Consider the following 27,419-nt stretch of genomic DNA (forward strand, 5'->3'; position numbering starts at 1 on the left):
GTTTCTTTCAACCACCATCCTATTGAGTAGGTTCGGCTTTACAACCGCACGAGGGCTGCACAGGGGAGGCGAGACATTGAAATAGAAGGGATCAATATACGCTGGTCTTCATGAAGGCACATAACTTCATACCTTCAGGTCTTGATGCTTGGTGGTACGCTGTATTCATTGTGATAATGTTCATGTGTGCGTCTGCATGGAATTAGGGCAGATGGCAGACAGCAGATGGACAACACCTTCTGGACGGCACGGGATAAAACAAACAAACAAGTCCGACGGAATGGCATGACGGCGGAGCGAATCAGGCATCACAACATGTTGCTATGGTGATGTTGTATTGTTTACAAAGAACGGAATGAAAATATGTTTATTACAATTATTTCGGGTTGATTCCTTTCGTGTAATTATTATAGAAATTAAAATCCAAAATGAAAAAATAAATAAAATCTATTTAATTATAACCGCTTTGCCCTCAACCGGAATCCATGTCAACGCAGTATAATCAAACAATTTCGAAAACGAGATTCAACCGACTGACCAGCTGCCAAACCAACCACCATGAACTTGATCGGATGAGAATTAATTTCTGGCAATCTACTATGCAATTTCCCTTTAAACAATAACATGCTTCTACTTACCCATTGACCTCGCTCATTCCCTGAATCGATTCCATAACACATGTGGTAATTAGTTAATTACTCATATCAAACAAGATTAGGCCTACTCAATCTACTCTGCCATTTCAGAAACACAATTATCATCAGGAACAGAGGGGAGAGTAGGTACGCAGCGAAAAAGCTCAACGGGTTAGGTATTTATTTTCAGATGAAATTATCACCTGGGAAAAAATCTCTCCTATTGCTCCACAATCACCTTCCCCTGACAAAACTGCTAGCCTTCTGCCCCAGTAAATCTATGGAAAACAGATTTCGTGTCCACGATGTAATATTAATAATTGAGGAAGCCTTGGAAACCACACGATTCTCAACTGCGATCGTCCAACCCGCTGGACGCAGTGGAACATACGCAGCTAAGCACTCTGGTGCGTGTAGCTCTCCGGGCACCCCGCTACGGGCAGCGCGCGCTTTCTGTTTGACTTAAATGTGGACATTTCATCTCGGTGTCAGCCAAACATCTGAGGAGTGGCCATGTTCCTCTACCAGCTCCGCCTCCACCCCCGACCGACAGCCCGACCACAGTGGTATCTGCTTTGCCCGATACACAAGATTTATCCCCTGGGCACTGAAGCGAGCAGGAATATTCAGGAGGTGATAAAAGCAGAAGTCAGCACAGGGGCCTTCCTCTCGGAGGGGGGTTAGAGTTGTTGGGGGGGGGGGGGGGGGGGAGGGGATCCACATCAAACTGGCTTTCTTCCAGCACCGAATCGCTTGAACCCCCAAAGCCACCAGGAGGATAATTACTTTGCAACTCAAAGTGCAAATCTGGAAGCCCCCCCCTCCACACACACACACACACACACACACACACACACACACTTTCATCTCAGGATTGGCCAGGTTCGGTGTGCACTTCAGTGCACATGTCCATGCGTTGTTATTTATTTGTATTTACCACCCAGAATGTGTCCCCCCCCCCCCCACACACTCCCACAGACACAGACGACTTTTGTGTGAGCATGTCTATGGTTATCTCCGCTCCACAGTCTCTCCCACTGACTAAATTGATCCCATTCCAGATGTCCCTCACCTGTATCCCTCCCCCCCGGCACCTCACCCAACGGGCCACCTGCACGCCCACGCACAACCCCCGCCATCCCAACCACATAATCAATGACAGCCTTCCATGGGTCGCGGAGCCCGCTAAACATTTACATGCCATTAGGTTTGGGTGGATGGAGTCCACCTGCCCCTCGACGCAACCGCGATCACGCGTGGAGCGCAGCTCTGTTCGGGCACAGAAGGAACAGCTCGAAGGGAACATTGGTTCAGGAAGTGAAAGTGGTGGAAGGAGTCAGGTTGGCTCTTCAACTGCAAAGCCCCCCCCCCCCCCCCCCCGATCAGTGAGTCAAACATAAATACCTGGAATCCCTACATTATGTCCTCCATGAATGATCGACACACATTTAGATGCTGCCTGTGTTGTGCCACTTCGCAATTCAGTTCCATTCCCTTGTTTTTGTTTTAAACAAATACCAGTGACAAATACATTGATGGATTCAACCAACAGATTCCCCGACACGTGTGTAACAATTAGGATCAAGTTAACTGCAGGTATAAACGAATATTACTGAATTAATTGGGTATTTTTATATGTGGCATTGTCAGCAGGAAAGGTAGGTGAAACTAAGTCTCCTTGTTTACTGGTGTGAATCAGACACTCCAAGAAACCTGGACCCTCTTCGTGGCCACTTGCACCCTTTTGCAAAATATATTTTAATTGACAGTTAAACCTTTACTTCACCACTTTTGTATGATCTTAGCCGAGATAAAAGATAGGTTGCTGCCTTTTTCCAATCAGAGGCATGCCATTGGATTATAAACATCATTTTTAAATAGCCCTATTCAAATAGGTCTTTTTGGTTCTATGTCTAGAGCAAGAATCCCTTGATCATATCCTTTTATGGATATTCTCTAGACTTGACACTCCTTCAAATGATTGAAAAGTTTCGACGTTGCCTTTTTCCACACCTATAGTTTTGCGGACGTGGTCCGACTCCGTTGTGGTAGTCGTCCACACAGGCCTTTGTTAAAACCAGATGAAAATCAGCGGGGTCCAACCGCGAAGCCCTCTCGTTCATCCGTTGGAAAGAAGTGGACAAATACCTTCCTGATCACAGGCTGTTCGGGCAAACAACCACAACAACAACAGAGAGCCGCCACCGCGGTGCCATTATTATGCAGCACGGACTGTGGAGACTGCGTGTTGTCAGGAGAAGTCGGCGCTTCACACAACCCAAAGGAGAAGTGGGGCTACGAGAGGGCACCGGTGGAGCCGGCGGCCCCTAATGAGAGCCCTGGAAGAATTCGTACTGTGTACTTTCAAAAAGTACACTATTGAACGCGAGGGAGGCACAGGCTCTCTGGGCTAGAAGCTGTGAGGTTTGAATATCTACCGTCAGAACCCACAATGCACTGTATATTTCGGTGTGATCTCTAGAGTGGGCCTCGTTCTATTTCTTTGGAAGTCGACCGAAACCGAAACCGTGGTTGGATTAAATTAGTTACTTTTCCCTTTCTCAAGCGGTCCATGGTTCAGTTATTTCGGACTTTGCCAGAGTTTGAATCTTCCCGACTCCCAAAAGAAACTGAATGAGCGGTTAAAATACCCCTGGGTTTAATTATAAAAAGAAGACCAAATAGGTTAAAAGGTTCTACATTTTTATAACTCTTCTGGTGGTTATAAAGCATCCTCTCCCCAGTACAGTGGAGGTAAAGGATGCTTTTTCAAACGTACTAACTCCAATGTTGATGGATCCTATATACTCACTGTACACTGAAGAAATAAACATGAACCATGACGAGTTACAAACAAATGCATGGTGAATGGTACGCACAGCAGGTGTTTACCAAAAGGTTACGGCCCCCTGCAGATGCAGTGCATTAAAAACAGATAGTGATGATCAACAACGCTATTTTCTTCTTTACCATTTAGCTAATTTACTGCCGGGTGTCCAGCAACATGACCTTTACCATCAATCAGCGCTAGTGCTAATTTGAGCAACGGGGTTAAGTTAAACTCAGAGGGGTTCTCTTGACCCAATAACAGCTCTACACTCAAACCCTTGAACCGGGTCCAGCAGCTTAGAGGAGCCCAATTGAGGTTCCTCAATCCTTCATTTCTCTCCCCGGGACAGGTGCATTATCGTCCGGAAGACCTGGGTAAATGTTTGTGCACAGAGGCTGGGCCGGATCATACCCCAAGCCCTGAGAGGCTTTCTGATTTACGAGTTAGCATTTTTTCGGACCATAGAGTTCAATACTTACACGCAGCAAACAGCGGGTAAACAAATTCCCCGGCGGAGGCCATTTTGTTTGTTTTCGTCCAGAGAAGGGCAGGGTTATGCATGGACGCGCTTATGCTTATGAATCCCAAGCAAAACATTGACTGATTTAGTAGGGCATGTTATTCAGAGTAAGCTTAAATATTTATATGACTGTGGGAGACAAAAGCCTGTAAGGATGTATCAATAAATCAATAGGATTCCAGTATGGGTTTTGTAAAACTGTGATCCCACACTGCCCACTTGCTGTTTGCATTTTGTCCCGGGGTGTGTGTGGTGTGATGGGGTGTGTGTGTGTGTCCGTGTGTGTTGCTGGAAGACTGAAGACAAATGCTTGAAGCTTGTACCGAAAGAGCTAGGCATGCATCATCAATATTCTCTCAAAATACATTTTAAATCAGTTTGAGTTTCTGAAAAAAGAGCACATCAGTGCAATAACTACTAAAACAAATGTAACATAAGTACTTTAAGAAAATTAAAGACAAACTTTATTGGGATGGGTAGTGACATAGCGTTTGCTCCTCTCCTTTCAATTTGAAAGACCAGAGAAGGTGCTAAACGGCTTGCTTGATAATTTTGCAGGAGCCTCAGAAGCAGGAGAAGAAGGAAGGCGGGGGAGGTTCGCTCCAGATCCCGGGCTGATTGAAATATGCTTCTCATTAGTCCCTATTCACCGAATACATGAATCACAGCATGTCAGAAGCTGACAGTTGCCTTACCTATAAAATGGTCCTTCTTATTAATGGACAGATAGCCCAACTATTGTACCGAGGAAAATGGCTCAATCCATTACCACTTTCATATGTATGCAAATCAAGTGCTATAATTTTATTTCCATAAATCTCTTGACATGTTATTTTATTTAGTGCATAGTGCGATAGTATATCTAATTTCAAAATAATTATTAGGTTAAAGCACCATACAACGCCTATGTAAAACTCATAGTCAACAGTGATACGATTTAAATGATTGCATATGCTAATACATATAATTACACAAATTGAATTGATGCATCATAACAAAGTAAGCAAACCGAATTGACGAAATACAGCAAATACCACCAAGCTCAAGATCAAGTTTAAAGCCTTTCATTGACGGATGCACAGAGCAACGCTGAGTCAAACTGCACTGAAATTCTTACGACAAGTCACCGCCAACAAATGATTATTATTGATTCAAATCGGGATTGGCGAGACGCAGACTATAAAGGCCCCTAGCAGACAGACCAGGGAAGTGGACAACTGAAACCACCACAACAACAACAACTTCGATGCGGAACCTTTAGAAGCCTTACAGAAATGTTCTTAATCCCCTCGCCCCCATCCCCGAAAGTTTTCCCATTCATCTTTTCATGGAATCAGTGAAGAAAAGTGTGTGCTTTTTTTTTTTTTTTACCCCACGTCCAAACTGCTACTTGACACATCTTGCATGTATTTCTCCCCGGGCAAATGGAATTGAACACTGTTGAAAATGTAATCTTAAAAAAAAGGAGATAAGCAGAGCTGGGTATGAGAGCACAGAGCAGGAATGAGTGAATGCTGGCAGGTTCAAGGTGGATGCCAGAATGGGAGTGAGGGATTTATGCTAAACGTGTGCTGCGTTACAAAGCAAGGTCTTCTTAGGGCACCATTGGAAATCCACCTAAATCACACTACTCGATGTTATATCAACGCAAAAGGGTTACCAAGTTTGTGTATGATAACTAGTATTTAAGGGCTATCAAACACTTAACACACATGTTATTTTTTTACTATACAATAATGGAAAGTTTTGTCATTTTCTCTGAAATCCTGACCAAACTTAAGTAGCATGTGCTTTCCTCAAAGGTTGATGTCTTACGGGATAAAATGCTAACCGACTCCCCCTTTCCTCAGCACATGCAGCAACTGTAACCTTGCCATTTCAGGAGATGATAAAATAAGCTACGGCGGGGAGGGGTGTGCAATCTATCCCCGATCTCGAAGACTTCTCTCTGTTGTAGCTTATTCGCGGGGAATAGCAATTGCACCAGATAACAAGCCAGAGGATCTTTTATTTCCATAAAAATGTGAGAGCTGTCTGTCAGTGCCTGTGCTTTGTGCGAGAGGCAGAAAAATGTGCACTTGCGCAATTTGTATGCTTCCAAGGCAGCTGCTGTCAGTTCATGTAAACTATGTCCCGTTCTGACAGGGAACTCAACACAGAGTTTGCGTTCCACACCTTCGTGACTGTTCTATTTAAAAACAAGGGAGACACTCTGCACCCATATCTTAATTCAGTGCATTGTACAAAACGTCTGCGAAGCCAATTACCAAAATAAGGTTGCTATTAGGTGAACTACTGGTTCCTTCCGTGGTGGTATTCCACAAGTCAGAGATACAATGCATTGCAATGGTCTACATTATTTAGTTGACTTTTGTATTTCAACAAAATCCCTTAGTCTTATAATGCCACAATGCGGTGAGTGCCATTTTACCAAATGGAAACCGATTTTTCTTATGTTTCAAACGTTTCGGCCCTTCAGCAGATTGCGTGTCCGTTGTTACTTTGGTAGCTGACAAAACATGATCCATGGCATTGTTTTACAAATGTTACAATATTTACTTTGACCTTGATCTGGGTGGCTTTCGTTTCTAATATTGCAGCACGTACATAATATCAAGGAAAGCAGACAGGTATGTTTTTCGACTTCTGTTGAACACCTGAAATGCCTGCAATGTTGTACTTGTTCAGATCCGTGCCGTGACTACCACGGCAAGGTGAAAGCTAGTTTATATAGATAATTTACACAATAGCTGACAGGCATTAAAATCAGCAGAGAGCCGAGTCGTTGGAAATATTTCTGTTTGAAACCTTTACAAAAACAGAGACTGTCCTCTACATTCCCCATATACACCTATGCTGTGAGAGCAGGAAATGTGGACTTCTTATTATTTACGGAGAACGAGGTTGAGAATACTAATAAGCCAACCCATTAATTAAAATACCTGGTACTGATAACAAGGGATGTGCCCAAAGCCAAATTCAGCAATGAGGAAATAATTGCTTCAAAACAAATAACGCACAACGCTGTACAAACAGAACTACTTCTTTTTTTTTGACAGGCATCATGATTGCTTGACTAAAATAAACATTTTTGCTTATTTTATAGCAACTTGGTCACATGATGGACAAGAGGGATATGAATGACAAACATATCTTAAAGTCTGCATATCTTTATATAATGCATGCGTTTATCTAATAGATATAAATAACATTTCACCACAACTTTAGGTTCTATCACCCCTGTATTTCCAAGGAGAGTAGGTTATTCACAAATAGTTTCATAACTTCTTGCATCGTTTGTTTGTTTGTTGATCTCACATGATCCAACCATCATAAGTACACATCCCTTTACAAATTGTACCAAACATTTATTCCGAATTGTTCCAGAAATACTATGCAGCGCGACACAGACACAGTACGACAAAGTACTGATAGCCGATGAAAGTCTAAATGAAGCTTAAGGGGGAAACCCAGCCACTAAGCTTTTCTCTCCCTTTAAGATAAATCTCCCTGCATTAATTATCTCTACACCAATTAGAAGTGTCCCCCCCTCTCCCTGAGGATCCAATCATTGCACTGGTTTTCAGTATTAGCACTGGTTGCTTGCATCACTTTTTAACCCCTACAGCCCACCGGTCTCAACAGCGTCAAGTCTGCGAAGGGAGGACCACCAGCCTAATGCTGCTTCCTGAACAAACAGACACCATTAACCTTGATTGTAAGGTTATTGCCTATTGTCCCATTTTAATACCAAATAAAGACCCATATTCCTTCAAACTAGTTCCTCTTGATTATAATGCATTTCACATCGACGTCATGCATAACTTTGGCGCAGATACTTAAGAGACGGTTGGCTGACCTTGACTTATCCGCGGCATAATCCATTATGTCATAGATTTATGCTAAACATATGGGTCATTGTTAATAGCCCTTCGCCAAAATAGACACACTATTGATCATTAAAAATACATTTACTCGGTGGACAGTGAACAAGTGAGCCATTTTAACTAAATTATAACGAGCTACCGCTTCAGAGGATCACTGTGCTTAATGCAATAAATATGTGTTCTGTGTACACAAACCGATGCCATCTAAGGTTTGGCCCCGCGAGAAAGAGAAAGGGGCTCAGTCAAAATGGGAGCTCGCCTGCTGTGCTCCGGCCTGATCATAAGAGGACAGGAAACATGGCTCCGAGCGAGGCGGGGGCAGCCGCCGCGGTCTGATCTCTCCTTAAGCTCGACTTCTCAATCTCCAGTCGGCAGATGTTGGGCTAGACGCCTCGCGTTTGAGCAGCGTGAGCGATAGCCACGGGAGGAGAGAAAAGAAAGGGGAGGGAAAAAGATGAACTTATCCGTCAGCGGACTTGTGACGGAGAGGGTTGTTGGGATGAATAGGAAAAAATAAAAAACAAAATGGACCCCCCCCCCCCAGATCCTGCTAATGGGCAGATGTGTATTCACACACATGCATGTAGACAGACACCTGAACACACACACACACACACACACACACACACACACACACAATAACGGCTATCAGACTGCATAGTGATTGTTTGCCTGTGTCTTGGCATAGAGAATTGAAATCCACGGCGGCAGATAAGACATCAATCTTTCTCATTGGGCTGCGTAAATAAATCTGATTAGGGGCAGAATCGCTTCCCCTCCAGAATTGTTTTATCTTGCCGTTCTGTTCCCCGGCACACAAGATAACTCTGAAAGCGGTTGCCACAAGGTTGAGGGCTCACCTCGACGCCCGCCTCCCCTAACAGATCGGTGTCGTGGGTTCGTCTCCAGCCGAGTGCTGTCACTTAAGCCAACAGCTAAACAATACCTTAAGGAGGAGGCAAAGGAGCCAAAGTATGTGACCTGAAGCAACCAATCAGGGTTAACTTTTAGAAGTTAAAGAGATAAAAAGAATGTTAGATTGATTGAGAGATACATAGATAGAGATAGATATGTTTGACACAGGTACTCTTATCATATTAGAAAATAAGATGCAATATAGTAGCTTGCAAATGAAAATTAGAGGCAACTTCCCTGATAATTTTCAGTTGAAGCCCAGATAAAATAATACTAGTGATTATGATGTCTGGCAATTCAAAGGGCAGAATATTTTGCACTTGCTCAATTGGCAAACATCGCTTGGATAAGTGAAATAGTGCACTAATCTCCCGTCTAGGTAACACATCTTAAAATATGTGCGCGCATATGCTTTATAATCTTAATAAACTGAGGCCGGACCCGCACAGTATCCCAGGTCAGCATCTCGTTCTGCTTCGAAAACCCAATTTTCGAGCGATTAGGATAAGTGAGGTACTGTTGTGTAAGTGGCCCCTTTGCAAACTGCCAAGATTGTAGAAAAAAAACGTGCCTTTCCAAGAATTTGTACACGCTAATATTTTGCCAGTGTTTACACTGTGTAATCTGACAACCCATTGGATTGTGGTCAGTGTGGTCAGTGTGTTCGTATGATCTGAATAGACACAAAACATTGCTTAACAAAAGACGAATTTGGAGACATCTGCCAAGCTGGTAGCCATGCAGATCGTCCATGTAGTACAACAGGGAAACAGACACGGCCACAATGATGCCCTTTGAAACACATCCGAAAGGATACTAATTCGGTGCAGTTTTCCATCTGAGGGTGGCTTATCCGGGAATTAAAAAAGGGTCAAAAGTGGAAAAAAAAACACCCGGTCGTCGGTGATAAGATGCCTGGCTGAGAGGCGAACTGAACCCTCAACCTCCTTTGAAAATGAACAATGCTTTGAATCTTTGCAGACGCCGTAAGGATCCTTATGGCCGTTTACCTCCAGCACGGCAAACATGAATCAGCGCAATAAAGCGAAATTAATAACTAATGAGGCATAGAGGACAAAAAAAAAAGAAAAGAAAACTTGAAATATGTATAAGTCGTGCTTATCAGGAAAGAGGCAAAGCCAAGCTGTCTGTGCTGGAGAGACGATGAGATGATAAGCAGAGCAGACTTAAAGAGGGAATAAGCAGAAATCATACATCATCACAGATTAAATGTGAACATACTGTATAGGCTTTGCAGTAATCTTCAATAAACTCGGCAGAGAGAGAGAGAGAGGTGTGTGTGTGTGTGTGTGTGTGTGTGTGTGTGTGTGTGTGTGTGTGTGTGTGTGTGTGTGTGTGTGTGTGTGTGTGTATGTGTGTGTGTGTGTGTGTGTGTGTAAGCAAAGAAAGAAGTGAAGTGTGAGGAGAGACACCTCTCAAGCAATTCAACTTGTTTATGAACAATTACACTTTGTATATCCATTGTTTATATATATCCAATGAGCAGTCAAAACAGGTCCGCAATTGAAATCATCCATAACAACCGCCAGACGAAAAGCTGTTTAGTAATTAAGTATGCGGTATTGATGCTTAAAACAGAAACCCAACTATGTACCATAGATGAATCTAAAATATAATGAGACAAAATGTTGCTCAGCTTGTCCAAAGAGGTGTGATTCCTCGCTGTCATCTGCCGTCAGATGTGAAATAGAAAAATAAATATAGTTTTGGTCTGTCACATGGGAACTGCAGCTCCTCCACAGCACACGATTCAACGCGCGGGACAACAGAGGCACACAATCAGCCCAGGCTACCCAATTTGAATCTTGGGATCTTTATTCTCGGCTGCTGAATAATTTAACAACAAGCCTGAGGACAACTAATTGCTCTTCGGCTCCTTTGGCTGCAAGGTATGAGGAAAATACAACTAAGTTGCCATTACACTCTCTTAAACTAATACGGTGACATACATCACAGTTATGAAACATGATATTTCATAGTACAGGCAGGCCTATTCATTTCTGATCATAGATCATCACAGCCTGTTATTTTAGGGCCTTCGCTAAGCTGCCAACCTTAATAAACCCATAGTTCTGGGAAAGATATCCACCTTTCCGTTCCTTTGTAGGTTAAACCCAACGACACACAGAGAGTCGAGAGATTGAAATCTGCAACAACAAACACGCACAGCTGTGGACTGAGGGCGTGAGTGGGATGAGGTCCCCGGGCTAGGACAGATCATCTCCCTGATCACTATCCATTGGGAGAGACAGGCCTTGGGAGCGAGTGACCGACGGCAACGGGGACGGGGGGAGAGGGGACGGGGGACGTTAATGTATCATCCATCCCCCTGAGCTCCTCCCCCACCCCTCCCCCCCCTCCCTCCCCCGCTGCTGCGGTGGTATGAAAACATAACCGTAATGAAAATCCCATCGATTGGTCCCTGGCTTTTCTTTTAGATTAATTGAACATTTTTCTGCCCCTTAACTCTTTGGAAGGCAAATGTTAGAAGCAAAGCTGAAAGCCCCCAGAGATATGGCAGCCCATACTCCATTAGGACATGGCAACCTCACGCTATTATACACCAAATGGACATTTCTCTTCTGACATTAGAACTGATTAGCTTTGGACAAATTAAAGCGCACCGATCACAGGGAAATTAGCCAATTGGACTACTCAGGCAACCTAATTTGGCTAATCAAGGTCCTAATTGTATTTTGTTGCCAACAAAAGCATAGTTTAACCATCAGTGCAACGTTGATAGGTAATGAATCATAAAAATGTGTTATTTCAGCATTTCTTCTTCTGTGAATGCCAATTATTCTCCAGAACTTCTTACAGCAGACAATATTCCCCCTCACTGGCCTGGTGAATATACTCGAGCACAATTAGTAAATGCTTCCTCCGTTGCCTCAGTTTATCGTCCTCGAGACAAAAGCTACTGTAGCTCTGGCAGAAGTCGCTCTTACGAGCCAAATATGTGCTGACCCCATTATAACAAAAATTGCAAACATCTATATCTCACATTCAAGAGAACGGAATCCATGTGCTGACACAATTATTTGACGTTTTTTTTAAGGATTCGACTTCTTATTCATCCCTCGATTTTCCTCCGCTCAGGAACCACAGAGACGGTGTAGGAAGGTGGGAATCAAGTCAGGGGAAAAAAATCCCAGGAATTTTAAGGGGGCCGTGTCAGCAGCCATTACAAAAAAGGACAAGGGTGGGAGGGGGTGGGGGGGAAAAGAAAAGAAAGAAATGTATTTTAAGGCAACTGGAACACAGATATGCCACCAAAAAAGCAGACAATGGTGAGCTGACGAGGGCAATGATGAGACAAACATCGGGGGGGCAGATAACCATCTCTTGCCCCCCCCATCCCTTCCAACATGTCCTCCTCCTGCGCTTCTAAAATTAAAGATAGGGAGATAAGCCTGGTGACAATCTGGGTGTGGGATCAGCGCACCGCACCGGGGCTAATGGGACTTTAGAGGAAATAGATCAGCCCAGCGTCTCAGGGTCAAGGGTCTACGCCATGAAGTTCACTCACTGACGCCCGGCGTCCTGGCTGGCAGGCGCCGCTTACGTGGGGGTTAGTGTTTGTCATATCCTACAAATTGGATCGCAAAGCGGTTTTATGTACTATCTGGCAGTGTAGTGTTCAGTGTTTACATGTTTAAGACTACTCGGCAAGGGCTTCCCAATGGGTAATTGTCATGCATTTGCATTTTTGTTTTAATTTATTATTTTAGGTTTTTTTTCCCCTGCAATGACAAGTTACTATCTTCATCGTTGCAAAGCAGTCAGTATCTGAGGTCACGAATGTACCCTTTTCCATATATTTCCGGATACATTACTATTTCAACTTCATTGGTCACACAGCGCACCAAAGTATGCGTTTTGTTAAATGACATCACTTCCAGTAGAGCAGTATTTCATCCTGCTAGCATAACACCCAGCATGTCTACACCCTCCGTTGCACAATTGAGTACACTGACAAAATATTCACCGTCTCATGTTTATTCAGTCAAGCTTGGTCTTGCCAATTCCAATTCAAACAACATTCTAAAATGAAATATTTTACAACAAAAAGCCATCGAATGGCGGCTTCAAAAAAAAGCACCTCCTTCGTCACCTGTGCAGTGATTTAATAGCAGAGTTTAAAGTTCATTATAGCCAAGTATTTTCCTCCTCCAACTGACAAACTTCACTAACTGGAGGGAAGAGCTTGACAGTGGAACATCCATTTCTACCACTGTGCCGCCAACTGCTTGTGATGAATAACAAGTTATGTAGACATGTGTGGGTGGAGACTGTGAAAAGCGCTCCATTCCATAAGACACAACAACAACCCCAGCCACAGAAACTGAACTGTATAAAATGGATTGAAAAACTCTTAAACTAAACCATGATCAAGTGGTAGCATAAAGTTCCTATAATAGTAATTTGGGGAATATAGTGATGCATTTTCATGCTTCCGCATAAAAGGTGCGCTGTATGATGTATTCCTGGTACAGTGATATCACTGGTGTGAGGCCTAATAAAGGCATCAGCAGAAATAATGAGAAACCGAAAAAACTTCACAGACGCTAGGGTGTCACAAGAGCTTTGGTGTGTCACACAAGCTTTGCTTTCATAAGGCGACATGTCGTGGAATTACTGACGGTATTACAGCTAAACCTGTGGGACTAGGCAGCTATCACAGAGACAGTTAGCCACATGGGCTAGCAGACATGCTGTGACCAAGGAAGAAGGGACGATGAAGGGCTAATGCAGCAATTCCTTTTGAAGAGAAAAGCATTGGGCAAATGGCTTTTAAAACGACGTCTGTTCTGCGGTCCAAACGATTGGGAGATGAAGATAGTGTTGCTAACAAGAACAATTTTGAAGCAATTTAGGCCTGGCGACCGAGCTAATATGTGCTGTACTGTACTGTTCATTCGCAAACTATTTTCCATTATGTGTGCGCCGCTGTTGTAATATTTATTCAGGGGATGATAAATAATGTAGCGGAAGCCGAATGAAATACCATTAATCTAATAATAAGGAAGTATGTCTGCCTCTCCTGAAATTAAACCTATTTTTTTCCCCTCCACATTTGTCGGGTCAGGCCGGTGTTGTGACTGCGTGTGTCGCCGAGATGGAGATGTGGTGTGACATCACGGGGGTCGAGTGCAGCATTTCTATAATGCGTTGCAGAAATATGACACGTACAACAACCCAACTTTGGATCCCTGACACACAAGCCATAAGGGGACTCGGCAAACAAGAAAAATATCTGTCAAAAAAGTGATTACAGCCCCCAAAAAGAAAAAAAGAAACAGAACCCAAAACCACTGCACTGTAGCGTTTTAAAAGCGTAAGAGTACCCCAGTATGAACTCTGAGCCATATCCTGGGTTTTGTTCAGAGTTAAGCTTACATTAAAAAAATGGTTAAACGTTATATAGGCTACTTATATTACGTCTTCTGGATGTTATTTCCCAGACTTCTCTCTGCATATCTTAAACTGTTCCCATGACCCCAATATTTCAAATGATTTCTCTGCCGGTTAGTTAAGTTTAGCTTGGGTCTTGTACACTGTATGTGGCAAGACTCGGGCTTAATCAGAACAGAAAATAAAATAAATAAATGACATGAAAAGTCAAGAAAGCAAACCACAGCCCCAGCAGTAAGAAGTAACTTTTTTTTGGCAAATGGGTTTCTATTTAAATCCAATTAGCTGGATGTCATAGTGTCATAAAACAGCAAACAAACTTCATTATAATGCTTGCAAGAAAAAAACGAAAATAAGGCAAGAAGACCACCAAGGTAATAGAAGTCAAATATTTTATAAATACATTTTGCTTCACAACCCCGTACCAAGCAACCAGTTAACAAATGTCACGGTTCACCCATCCCCTCATGTTTTACAGTACACAGTATGCAAGCCAAGACCCTACTGGTAAATATTCCTCCTAGAGCTGGAAACGGATGCGTCACCGTGAACAGAACAGCATTTACTCTGGGGAAAACTGCAGATACTTTCTGTCGGCGTTAAACATTTCATTGGACATTGATAACTGATCAGGATTAACCTTTGGGCCAAAATCTAAACGTGCAATTCCTCCCCATCTTATTGACATGCATGCATTGATATGCATATCCACGCAAAAAGCTAATTATTATTCAGAGTGCGGATACCTTTTGGATAGAATACTGTGAATACACAAAGAAAAAAAAACAGACTACATCAGCCATCTGATGTAGTCCGGTCCAATCTACTCTACGTCTGACAACCCTCCGTGGTCATATCGCTGGAAGAATTGACCTTGCTGCGACGCATGTGTTTTGTGTGTCACCACCACCGTGGCTGGGGCCCATTCACTGGGATGCCTTTTCACTCCTTCAGTTCAACCACCTAGCCTCAAGCACATCTCACTCCAATCCACTCCTTGGTTCATATTCGTCATGACACTTCTTTGGCTATATGCTTCCGTGTCACGTCTGTCTGGAAACACCAGCTCTGTGTGCCCTAATGGAGGGACTTGATTTGTCCTCCTCGGTGTGTGTGTGTGCGTGCGTGTGTGGCGTCTTACAAACCAGCCTTTGTTCCTCTCACCGCAATCTGGAGACGCCATTAGTGGGAGAGGAAGACAGTGATGTTCAGTGACAGCAAACGACTTCTCTGGTCAGGAGAGTGCCCCCGGAGCCATACGAATGACACACACACACACACACACACACACACACACACACACACACACACACACACACACACACACACACACACACACACACACACACACACACACACACACACACACACACACACACAAATACAGCACCCCCCCCAAACACATCCAAGTTCACCTTAACAGTGACCTCCTCAAGGGCTAGGCGGGAGGTGAGCGGGGGGGGGATTACAGTACACCAGGGGTCAGGGATGGAGAGACCCCACGCCCCCAACAGTTGGAGTCTTGACATTACGTTAGAATACTCAACTGATCCGAAAAAATAAAAAAGAGGGATGGAGTGGGAGGCGATGGCGGGGGCTAAATGTAGGAACTTGTCCGATTTTCCAAGTCACGATTGTGACCATTGTCATCAAATTTGAGTTTGGGCGAAAAATATATAAGAAATTGTGTAGCGGGAAAAAAAAAAGTGCAACTGTGTAGCAGCTTGGCGGAACGATAAGAGGGAAAGTAACATGGCCTGTGTGAAGCTGATAAGTGAGCCTCAACATAAATCAAACACCTTCTGGTGACTCTAATAATGTGTGGTGTCAGGCACTGGCGCTGAGGAAGGGGTAGCAGAGGAATTCAGAGTAAAAAAAAAAAATTTAATAAAGTATCCCCTTTCATTGGTCCTGAAATTAAATTCTGCCGACCGGTCAGATTATGTCTTCTAAGTGAAATACTCGTGCTGTAGCCGGCTAGCACCGCTTCACAGCTAGAGAGCACGTTTTCATTTTTGAAATATGTTAAAAGACGTTTGTCATTCAATAATTAGAATTTGGCGAAGGTTAATGAATGGTGCAATGTATTATCGACCCATCTGTGGTTGTTTGACAGACAAACAGAGACAAACCAACCGGTGGTTCATTTGTGGAGATTGCAGTGCCCACAAGCCTCTCTATAGGCGGTTAATGGGTTTACTTGGCTGCCTCATACTGGTGGGACCGCAGGCCCCACTGTTTGCTTTAGGATCTGGCAAGATCTACTAGGCCGTGGAAGCTCTTTGCATCCGCTTTGGCTTCCAGCTGATAAGGATGGGGCCCAGAAAATATGGGCACGTTTCAAGCTGCAGACACATCCACAAAGCTCCACAACAAGATTGAAGTCACAGTAGAAATCGTAGATGGGGTTAAATTAATAGTTGATTTTTGCGCATAAATATAAGTGCTTTCACTTCTAGACGTTTAACGTGAAGCTAATGGACAATACCGCCCAGTCTACAGTCTTGCTTTAAACATTCATAATAAAGTAGAGAGGAAAAGATCAATACAATCGCTAACAGCTCCCACTGGAAGCGTTGTCTTTTAAATAATAATCGGGTGAGTAATTGTCAGAACGACAACTCAAGAAACCATTTTGTGACTTCTGCAATCACGCTCATTATTTCTCATAATAAAATCAAACGAATAAAGTCAATATGCCAGAGAACTTGTAAAAGGCTACTTTACTTGAGATTAATTAAAGTACAGGTAATTGGAGTCAATGATTTAATTTTGTAAAAGGACCTTGAACTCTCTGCTCTAGTGCTTTCACTGTGCAGCGCTTCACAGTTTAACCTCGTTCAATGGCAACTTATAAAGAGAGTAGATAGCCTATTAGACTGGATTTACCACAGCACGATTTTCTTTTTCACCGGTACAATTGCACACAAAAGCGGCAATTTACATCCCTGTGAGAGAACCAAGTTTTTGCCATTTATTATCCAGTGATCAACACAAAACACGCCTATTTCCAAAGAAGTGTCACTGGAAATCAATGTCCATTTAACAGTGCAAAGCGATGTTTTGCTGTGACATTTTTCCTACGCCCCATCCGTGTCAACGAGGAAGTGAGTCACGGTAACGTTTGTCACCTGCTCTGTGTGTCTTTCTTAATGATGCCATTACTTCCCCCCCTGACTCACGCTTTAAGGCTGACTCATGGCAGAGCAAGCTCCATAAACCCATCAGACATATCCAAATAATAGTTTGTTGCTCTTTCAAGAAAACTGCAAGTTAGGTTGCTGTTGATATAGCCAAATTATTTCAGAGCTACATAATTTGCGAGCACAGGCTTAAGCAGACAAATAGGTCGATCTGGTATGTCGGTATGTGTAGAAAGCTAAAGGCCGATTCATACCTCCGGATCCGGACAAAATTCGTCCGTCCGTACCAAACATTGTCTCCGGGACTACCCTTCATACCTCCGTCCGGTTTCAGCGTTGTTATGGATGTCACGCGATACATCCTCTAGAGGGCAGTGACTGTCGTGTTGCAAATTACCGGCAATCGCAAACATGGCATCTGTAGAGGAGATGATTTTGCTTTGCGTCATCCGAAATCGGCAAAAAAAAAAAAGGCGCAAAAAGTGTAGGCCTACGTGGCAGTGGCATGTGACACTCCTCACGAACCCGCAGACTCTCTCGTCAATGTTGCGCCATTTTTAAATGACCAGTTACAACTCATTGCCAAAGCAGGTGAACAACAAAATAAAAAGGCCAGGTACATATATAAGTATAAAGCGTTAAATTTAATATCAGATATTAAACTACTCTCTATTTTCGCGAATGGTTGGACTTCTGACTCTATACTGCCGCCTCGATTTCCGTTGATATTGCTCCGTTTCTCTCGGAGCACTCCGGATTCGTAAGCTCAGAGGCGACGGACCCACTGACGTACGAAACGACCTCAGGGACCGGACGAAAAAGGGTCCCTATCCGTATACCGTAGGGTGTGAATGGGCCTTAAGCCTTAAGGGAGTAAAGTAATATGTTAATGTAAGTGTAGCCTATTTATTAAGAGACTATACTGTGGTTTACCTCAAACCCAGCATTGTTAAGCAGTGTACAGGGTACAGACATTTTATAAAGCCCAAACCACTTCCAAATATGGCGATTTCAAAGCATCCATGGACCGTCTTAATGCGTGTAGAGACCTCAATCAAAGCAGAAGGCACGTGATGAAGGGGAAACATTCACTTGCAGTTTTTTCCCCATGATTCATTCCACTGGACTATTTGGTTTCCTGAATGGGTTTCTGCCTGCCTAGCGTTTCCGGTTGGCCTGGCCAAGAAAATAGGTTGGTTTACTTCCATTCGTTGTGATTCTGTAACATCCAAGCCACGTTTTCTTCCAAGAGAGGGGTTGGGTGGGTGTGTGGGGGGAGGGGGGACCATAACAGAAGAGTTTTGATGGATCAGAGTGTTTATTTTGCAAAGCACTATTGACAGTACTGAAATAAGCTTTTCCCGTTTTATTTGTAAAAGTCATGGTTTAATTAATTGTCCTTACCAATGTCCCTTGCATGTGGAAAATAATGTAAAAACGATGCAATTAATGACACACACACACACACACGCACACACGCCAGCTCAACCTTGACGAGAGGCAAAGGAAAAGAAAAAGAATCCCCGCCGAAAAACAAATACGGCTGATTATTATGCTTACCCCTTTTACACATGGCATATAAAATAACATAATTAGAAACTACCTGAGGCTACGCAAGCTGGCCCTGCTGCTGTTTGATTGGCAAGGGTATTTGGGGGAGGTCTGGCTCGGATGGTTCCTCTCGAGGTGATTTTGTTGACAGGACAGGGGGGGTGCTGGTGACCTTTCCCCGTCATGTATATATGCCCGGGCTCCCAGGCCTGGGGCGAGCAATTCAACTGAGTCAACAGAGCAACACATCTCGGAACACACGCCCATCCAAGACAACACGCTGTACGCTGTCGTAAGCCCGGGATATGCATGGTTTATCCGCACGCTTTGTTAATAATTCAGTATTGATACACACCCTTACTAATGTCACTCGGGTGACCTTTTTGGTCTGCCCTCCTCCTTCCTGAGCCGCTGCACACCAACACGCACAAGACGTATGCTAATAGGGCAGCCGGGAGCCGCCAAACACTAATATCCTCAGCTGGGATTCACTTGTTTTCCCTAATACCAAAAGGATCTTGTCACGTTTCGCAACGCTCCGCCAGGAGGAGCGCACAAACCCGTGTTGGGCCTGCGCCTTCGGACGAATAATAGACACCGTGACTCAGTGCTTGAGCGAGCCACATCTGTTTGTCTGCGTGCCTGTGTATCTGCTTACTTCCAAACCGATGACCTCAACCGGGGCATTTCGACAACGCTTGCCCTCATCAATGTGGGAATGGTTGACTTACCATTTAGTTCCGTGTGTGATGAAGTCGGGCTGGCTCTGGCCGGCGCTTGTCCCCTGTGGCCCCCGCTAAGGAACTATTAATCTACGGCTCTCCATATTGCATTCAGAGCTGGCCTCGTTGGCCCACCTGGCCTGAAGTAAAGGCCAGCAGAGGCCCCAGAGGACCGAGGCACTCGTCTATTATGAGCTGAGCTAGGACACCTCTGGGTTCCTAAGCACTTTCTCCCCGACACTGACTGATGGCCAATTAACCAGTCACAGAGGCGTATTGATCACCCACCGGGCAGGAAGAGTCCGGGTATGTCCAATAACATGCTGCCTTTCTCTCTTTGTACGCCGCGATGGCGACCCGGGGCAGAAATATTGATGACAAACCGATCCTTTTTCCAAACAGCAGCTCTCACGGACACGGCCTTGCGTTTGGAGGTTGATCACATGTCCAATCCTGGGAAAGTGTGATATGAACACTGGATGATGCTCTTGCTGTGTAAACCAAGGGCAGTATGTTTGCAGCTGCTGGCTTGTACTCTAGCCCGAGCCAGCAGGAGGGGAACAGTATGGGAAACCAAAGGGTTTCTTCCATTGTATTCCAGAACACCAGTGCTGGGCGAGTCCTCCTGTGTTTTGGGGATAACACAGGAGACGCCTCGGGCAACACATTAGGATCTTCTATTGAGATTGACTCGTGCACATCAACCCTAACCTGCGCATGTTTCATGTTCTGCACCGAGATACTCATCTACTCCCGGGGAGAGAGACGTTGGCTTCGCTAGGGGTTTGTTTCATGGGGCCTGCGTGGAAGCAGACAGAGGTAATGAAAAGCTGGTGCTGGTGCTGGTGACGGTGGGAGGGGGAAATGGACAAAAACCTCAACTATACCCTGCAGGGAGAGACTCAACCCAACAAGCGGATCCTTGCTTATGAGGTTACACGTTATGGCGGAAGCGAAGGTTGCGAGCCATGATAAATAATCCTATGAAATAGACGGAGGGTGATCTCATATGACATTGGACACTGCAGGATCCTTTGAATTATAGCTCCGATTCAGATTGAGAGATAGGTGTGGTACTCATCACAAGGAACTCATCACATTCAGAGGTGAAAGGTCAGCCCCCCCACCCCCCCCCCCCCCCCTCCATTATAAATGGACAAGATACATTTACTATACGGCGACAAGGATCCAGTACATTTCAGTAAAGGGCCACAACTCAGCTTGGGGCCCTAAGTGACCCTACATGGACTTGAAACATAGAAATGGGGTAATTGAAGCAAAAGGGCAGAGTGTGACAGAGACGTATTGGCTTTGCGCTGACTGCAGAAAATAACTCAAATCTCCTCCCTCCTATGAAGTTCATTGGCCACATGTCCTCTCTCACTGTCTGCTACCTGTGTCCTTCCATTTTCCTCCCACAAGACTTCCATTTGCAAATGATAAGGCGGAGGGGGACGTTTGTCACCAAATGGAGAGTGCTCCGTCATAGCTCAGTGTTCACGAGCACCGTTTGCATACAAGGCCTTTTTGTTAAATCGATTATGTTGGTTTTCCTTATTCCAAACAAACACAACAACACCGAGATATCATAAAACTCTTACCATGAATGAAAATAATTTGTCTGAAGTCATCTTCAGGAGTGAAAGAAAAGACGCCTCATGAATAATATAGCAAGGCATGTTGTCGGTCTGATGCGTCATTTTGCATATTTCAATTATGTTTAACTTCTTAATGTTCAAATTCGTTAATTCATATTCAGTAAGTAGCAGTGTATTATTCCAAATAAGCACAATGTCCCAGCAAGATAAGTCAATGTAATTTATAGCTTTCCTGCTTGCTTTTTTTTTCCAAAGTGTAATTCCCTATTTGCATGATGTATTCTGCACTCAAATTTATCGTTTGGGAAGCCGGAGTTAGGTAAAAAAAAAAGAATAAATTTATTTATTTCCCTGAGTGAATAAGTTCCTCTTTTGCATGCGTCATTGGTATTCATCTCTCAAGACTGATACAAACGCACGTCTCTACTCGGTGGAAATTACCACTGGTATGTGGAAGATCATGTCCCTGCAAATATATGCCGGCAATCATGTCCCTTTATAATGTTTTCCCTATCAGAAGGTACAAATATATAAAAGAACAGATTTGAATCATTCTCACCAGAAGGAACCTTGTAGTTCAATAAATTACGTTGATTTAGACTTGCCTTCCCCGTACTCTGTTAACTGAGTCATTTCAGAGACAGCGGCAAAAAAGAAAAGAAACATGTTTCGAGAAAGACAACCCTCAAATGAATCAAATTAGAAGTATGAGACGAGACCAACGAAAACATGATTTTATGCTAATGTGGAGAGCTATACTAATTGGAAACTATAATGAGTGAGAGAGTTTGAGAGTTTAAAAAAGAAAAGTAGCACTAGAGTTGTCACTCTTAGCTTAGTGTACACACACTATTAGAGAGTGCTCTGATTTCAAATCCCACGTTCCCCTCACTGATCCAAACAATGATTGCCTGGCAACACACTATAGTAGTCGGTGGGAAAACAAAAGCCATGTCAAGGAGGATGCTTTGAAAACCAGGGGTTGTGATTCACTGCCGGGTAGCACCATAACACCATCTAGGCTGAAATACGACATGCATACATACATGCATTTGACAATAAATCTGCTCAAAACTAATAGTATGCATAAACAACAGATGACTAATCAAGCTTTACCTAGCCCTGACCTGATTAGCCTTTGGGATTGCCCAACCATCTGCAATGATTACATCAGACAGGTGTAAATTGGCCAGTTACAGATACCATCCGTTGATCTCAGTCTATTCTTCTAGTAGTGCAAAAGGATTCAATTGTTGATCCTTTTTTGTCTCGGTAGGCGTGTTGAACTTCCTGATTTATAGCCAAACATAATCTCCCAAACGTAATGGCTTTAAAACAGGTGCATGTTTGCAAATTCATCATTAAGCACCTTTGCATGCACGCACACACCCCCCCCCCCCCCCCCCCCCCCCCCACCACCCACACACACACACAAACACGCACACCTAGCATATGCAGGGTGTGCTAAGTCTGCTGAGGTGTCACTGCTCTTTGTTCTTAAGGAGAATTGCACATATACAACCCCTCTCCGGCTCCGACAGATCACTCACAACACAGGGGAGGGAAAAGTGTCTCGCCCGCTCCAATTTAGACTGACGGGCCTGCCTTCAGTACTAACCGAGGTACGCTTACATCAAGGAAGGAAGGCGAGAAAGGAAGGTGGTGCGGCGGTAAGGAAGGAGAGTAGAGAGACAGGAAGTAAGGGAGAGATGCAAGAAAGGAGGGAGGGAGGGAGGACGGAAAGAGAGGAGAAAGTAAAAAGAAAGGAAGGAGGTTAAGAAGGAGAGAAGGTAGGAGGAAAGGAAGGAATGAGGGACAGGAGGTAAGGGAGGAAGGAGGTATGGAAGGATAGATGAAATATAGAAGGGAGGCCGGGAGTGAGGTGGTGAGGATGAAGGGAGAGAGGGAGGGAGGAAGAAAGGAGGGAGGTAGGATTGGACAATGAGGACGGTAAGAAAGGAGGAGGGGAGAAGGAAAGATGTTGTTCTGACATGCAGAGTAAGCACAATCCACCTGAACAGAGAATAAACAGAGATTAAGTGGTGCGATCAAGACCGAGACAGTCCTAGCCATGATATTAGAGGAATTGACTCCTAAATTGCTTCTTTATCCATTTATGGAACACTCTCTCACTCCACGCCATGGAAGTGATACAGTAGGCTGTGTAGCGAGACCCTATCCATAACTGTAATGATTTAATATACTACATAAAGAACAGGTCGACAAGCAAAACAGATCACTGGCTTAAAAACGCTACCAAAATAAAGGGCACCTTGAAAGAAATAATGAAAAATAAATTAAACTAAATTTGAGACATCATCAAGGGAAGTATTAATGGCATTGTTCTTCTTTGAGACATACTTGTAGTATGGGCTCCCCTGAGCATGATTGTTGTTTATTTAATCTCAATGAATTCATAATTAGACTCCTAATTAATGCAACTGAAGACTCCTCTTAAATCATCATCTGTGGTTTGTGTTCTGAAGCCAGAGATGCAATTACACAACTTTTTGCTTGTTTGCCTTCTGTCCTGGACAATGCTAACAATTAGAAAACCAACAAAGGCAAATTAAGTGTGACATTCCTGCAGAATTTGTGTTTTGTTTTAGAAAAGCCCCCAGCTGAGCCCCAAGATTGGAATGCATTTAATTAGAATATATATATTTTTATGGTCATTTTTTTCACACTAGTTACACGTACCACTATAGAAAACATAGGCTACCATAATGCCTCTCAGTATTTAAAAATGTATTTATTTGCGCCATAGCCCTCCCTCAGACTGCAGAACACTACACGCCTATGTCATAAGTCAAATTTATGTAAAAAATGTAATTCAAGAAAACATAATTCATATCCTCAAAAATTAAACAAATGGGTCTATGCAAAAAAAAAATGCATTTGACTATGTATTTTTGTATGGCACCCGGAGTGCCTGCATAGGCTACCCAACAAGGTACACTACAAACCACCATAACACGTAGCTCATCAGAGCGAGTAAACCTGTCGCCTTCTTGCGAATGCTGCAGAAACGTGCGGTCAGCGGGAAGAAACGTTAAGTTGAATGATTATGGTCGCTGGCTAGTCAGTGGAGGCGCTTTGCAAGACCGCATAAAGGCTTCGGCGAGTGGGTCCGTCCGGTTCAACGCAGGCAAACAAAGCGATAACGTGTTACAAACGCCACTGATGAGGCGCTACGCCTGTTGTAACCGCAGTGAGACGAACACTGAAGATTGACCCCAGACACTCACCGTCTCGTTAATAAAAAGCTTAGATCGCAGGCTGCAGGCTGGGTGGCTAATTCATTGTGGTTACTTTAACTTCCATTCCAGTCGTAACTAGATATTTTATGCATCTGCAAACACAAAAGCACAGACACCACGGCACTCTCGCAAAACAACTCATAATTGCACTCCTTTGCCATAGGACGAACAGCGGAGCCACGTTAACCTTGCTTTTCATGTCATAAACACTTATATGTAACCTTGAAGATGTGAGTAGTTTGGACATGTGGGAGCTTCCATGGGCTCATTGAAGCCATTACGGACACATCGTGGTGCTGGACCGATCGGCTCCAACGTCCCCTAAAAGCATCTTAAGACCAAACTTGAAACGCCTGCTTCACATATATTCTCTGTTGAAACCTCTGGAAACAGGCGTGTGTGTCTCTTCACATAGGCGTAGTAATAAACTCACCAGTGCAGGTGAAGCCAGCGAAGATCCAGCAGAGCATCAGCAGCGTAGAAGTGGATCTACAGCGGACAAAGGGGCCCGGTGATAACGGTATCATCTTTTTCACCACTTCACAATTGAAGTTTTTTCGTAAAACCGGGAGGAGAGAAAATATTGTAAATTGGGTCTCTGGGTCCGAAGGGCGTCCTCTGTCGCACCTAAACCGTCTCACAACGCATTTAGAATGAGTTTGTTCTCCTTAACACGTATCCTCCTCGCCTGTCTTGGCCATCTGTATCCCCGTCGTGCGTCTCCGTTGCTCCGAACAACGCATCACAGGTGTGGTAAATAAAGGAACGGGCACTCTTCTTTGCCTCGTGTTTCAGTCTCTTAATTATCTGCGACCGTTCGGGATGCACTTGCGGGCAGGTCGCAGGCAATTTCACCCTGTGTCGCCAAATTTTTGGTTGCTTTCGAAAGAATGCCTTATCCCAATGAATAAAATGTATATTCTGACAAAAGAGAGCGAGAACATCTGCTTGCACAGCAATGCTAGAGTGATGAGAGTCGGTCTAGGTACGGCGTGGCCAGCCGAGCAGCAAAACCAGGCACGGATTCTATGTGGGGAATGGATCACACGCTCATTTTGCCACCACCTTCAAAAAACAGTACATGTTTGGAATGACAAAGGTGTTGTCAATGCAGAAAGACGGGAACATTGTTTTCTTTGGATATTTTTGTAATATATCTGCATATCATGTAAAATATTTAGGCCTGTATGTAATTTGATCATAAAATCCATTTGCATTTCTTTAATTTGCATTTAGTTATGAAAAAATATCATCTGCACATTATATAATTCAGCAAACCGAGTATGGCAGTTGAAAAAATATGATATGCCCCAAAAAAAGAACACATTGTAAGATGTATACCTTACCTTGTGTAGCCTTGTAAACCAAAACACATTCTTATTTTTGACTGTGAAACTACCAACTATACTGGTTACAGGTGTGTGTGTGTGTGTGTGTGTGTGTGTGTGTGTGTGTGTGTGTGTGTGTGTGTGTGTGTGTGTGTGTGTGTGTGTGTGTGTGTGGGAGTGAATATACGTATGTGTTTTCTGTCTTTGTATAGCCTGTGTGCACTCACATTCACACTCCCCCGTCGACTGGATCATCAGAATAGAAGAAGTGGATTACCATCTATCCTGCTAATTATGGTTTGTTTAGATAGATGATTCCACCCATAGAGCAGGGACATTACACAAACTCATTAAGCTGTCCGTATATCAGGCTTCCCTTGCTAAAGGTCAATGTCACATTCAGTGATGGGGCAGTACACACACGCACACGCAAAGACACATCCACACTCCAACGCGCACACACAAACACACACAGTCACACAATAGTACACAGAGTAAGAAGCCAATGGGAAATCCCTAGTTTGTGATGATGTCCAATTGGACATAGAACAGTAATGGAAAGAAAGGAAAAAAAACAAGCCTGGTTCCACCGGCGAGAGTGACTCAGCCTAGCTCATTTGTGGTGTGGTTCAAAATCGACCATTGTCCTCACCTACCGATCCGCACAGGCTGCTTGCCTCCATTCTTTTTGTTTTTTCCATTATTGAAATACATTTTCTCCACTAAACAGTGCTGTGTGAAGTGGCCGGTTAGCAGAAGACGTTTTTTGGGGTTTCTTTTTTAAAGTTGAAGAGCAGAGCTCTCTCTCTCTCTCTCTCTCTCTCTCTCTCTCTCTCTCTCTCTCTCTCTCTCTCCACCTCTATCCGTCTCTCCCTCTCTCTCCCCCTCCCTCCCTTGCATCCCCTCCCTCCCTCTCTCCCTCTCTCTCCCCCTCCCCCCTCCTACTCTCTCCCCCCCCCTCCCTCCCTCTCTCCCCCTCCCCTCCCTCTCTCCCCCTCCCTCTCCCCCCCTTCCCCCTCCCTTCCCTCTCCCTCCCCCCCTCCCCTCCCTCCCTCTCTCCCCCCCTTCCCTCTCCCCCTACATCCCCCCCCCCCCCCACCCTCTCTCTCACACTATTTGTTCAAATCATTCTGCCTGGGCTGACGTGGCGGCGCTATCACCTGCTCGGGCGTCTCAGCGGAGCTGTCAGCGGCTCCTGAAAGGCTCCCGGAGCGTGATTTGTTGGACAACACCAAGATGGCACCCGGAGCACCCGTGTTACCTTCTGTAAATATGACGTGTTTTCAAAGGAGACCGGTTATTAGCGCACGGGACAACATTAAGTGATGTTAATGTGCGTGTGTTTGAAGATTGGAGGCAAGGAAGACGTGTTCTGTCGCTTCCACCTGGCCCAATATTATATTATATTATATTATATTATATTCTCTCTCTCTCTCTCTCTCTCTCTGTCTCTCTCTCTCTCTCTCTCTCTCTCTCTCCCTCCCTCCCTCTCTCTCTCTCTCTCTCTCTCTCTCTCTCTCTCTCTCTCTCTCTCTCTCTCTCTCTCTCTCTCTCTCTCTCTCTCTCTCCCTCTCCCTCTCTCTCTGTCTCTATG

At 44.2% G+C, this 27,419-nt stretch overlaps 1 protein-coding gene across 2 annotated transcripts in view; it reads right to left on the reverse strand.

Annotated features, from left to right (window-relative positions):
• unc5a (unc-5 netrin receptor A) overlaps nucleotides 1-25,476 on the reverse strand; it is a 123,451-nt gene extending 97,975 nt beyond the window's left edge. For both annotated transcript variants that reach the window (XM_030367461.1, XM_030367459.1), the window contains exon 1: nucleotides 24,931-25,476. In XM_030367461.1, the coding sequence (XP_030223321.1) occupies nucleotides 24,931-25,024 (94 nt within the window). In that variant the 5' untranslated portion in view covers nucleotides 25,025-25,476. The remainder of the gene's footprint in view (nucleotides 1-24,930) is intronic.
• Between the last annotated feature and the right edge of the window lie 1,943 nt (nucleotides 25,477-27,419).

This window comes from Gadus morhua, chromosome 10 (assembly GCF_902167405.1).
Source record: "Gadus morhua chromosome 10, gadMor3.0, whole genome shotgun sequence".
Classification (NCBI taxonomy): Eukaryota; Metazoa; Chordata; class Actinopteri; order Gadiformes; family Gadidae; genus Gadus; species Gadus morhua.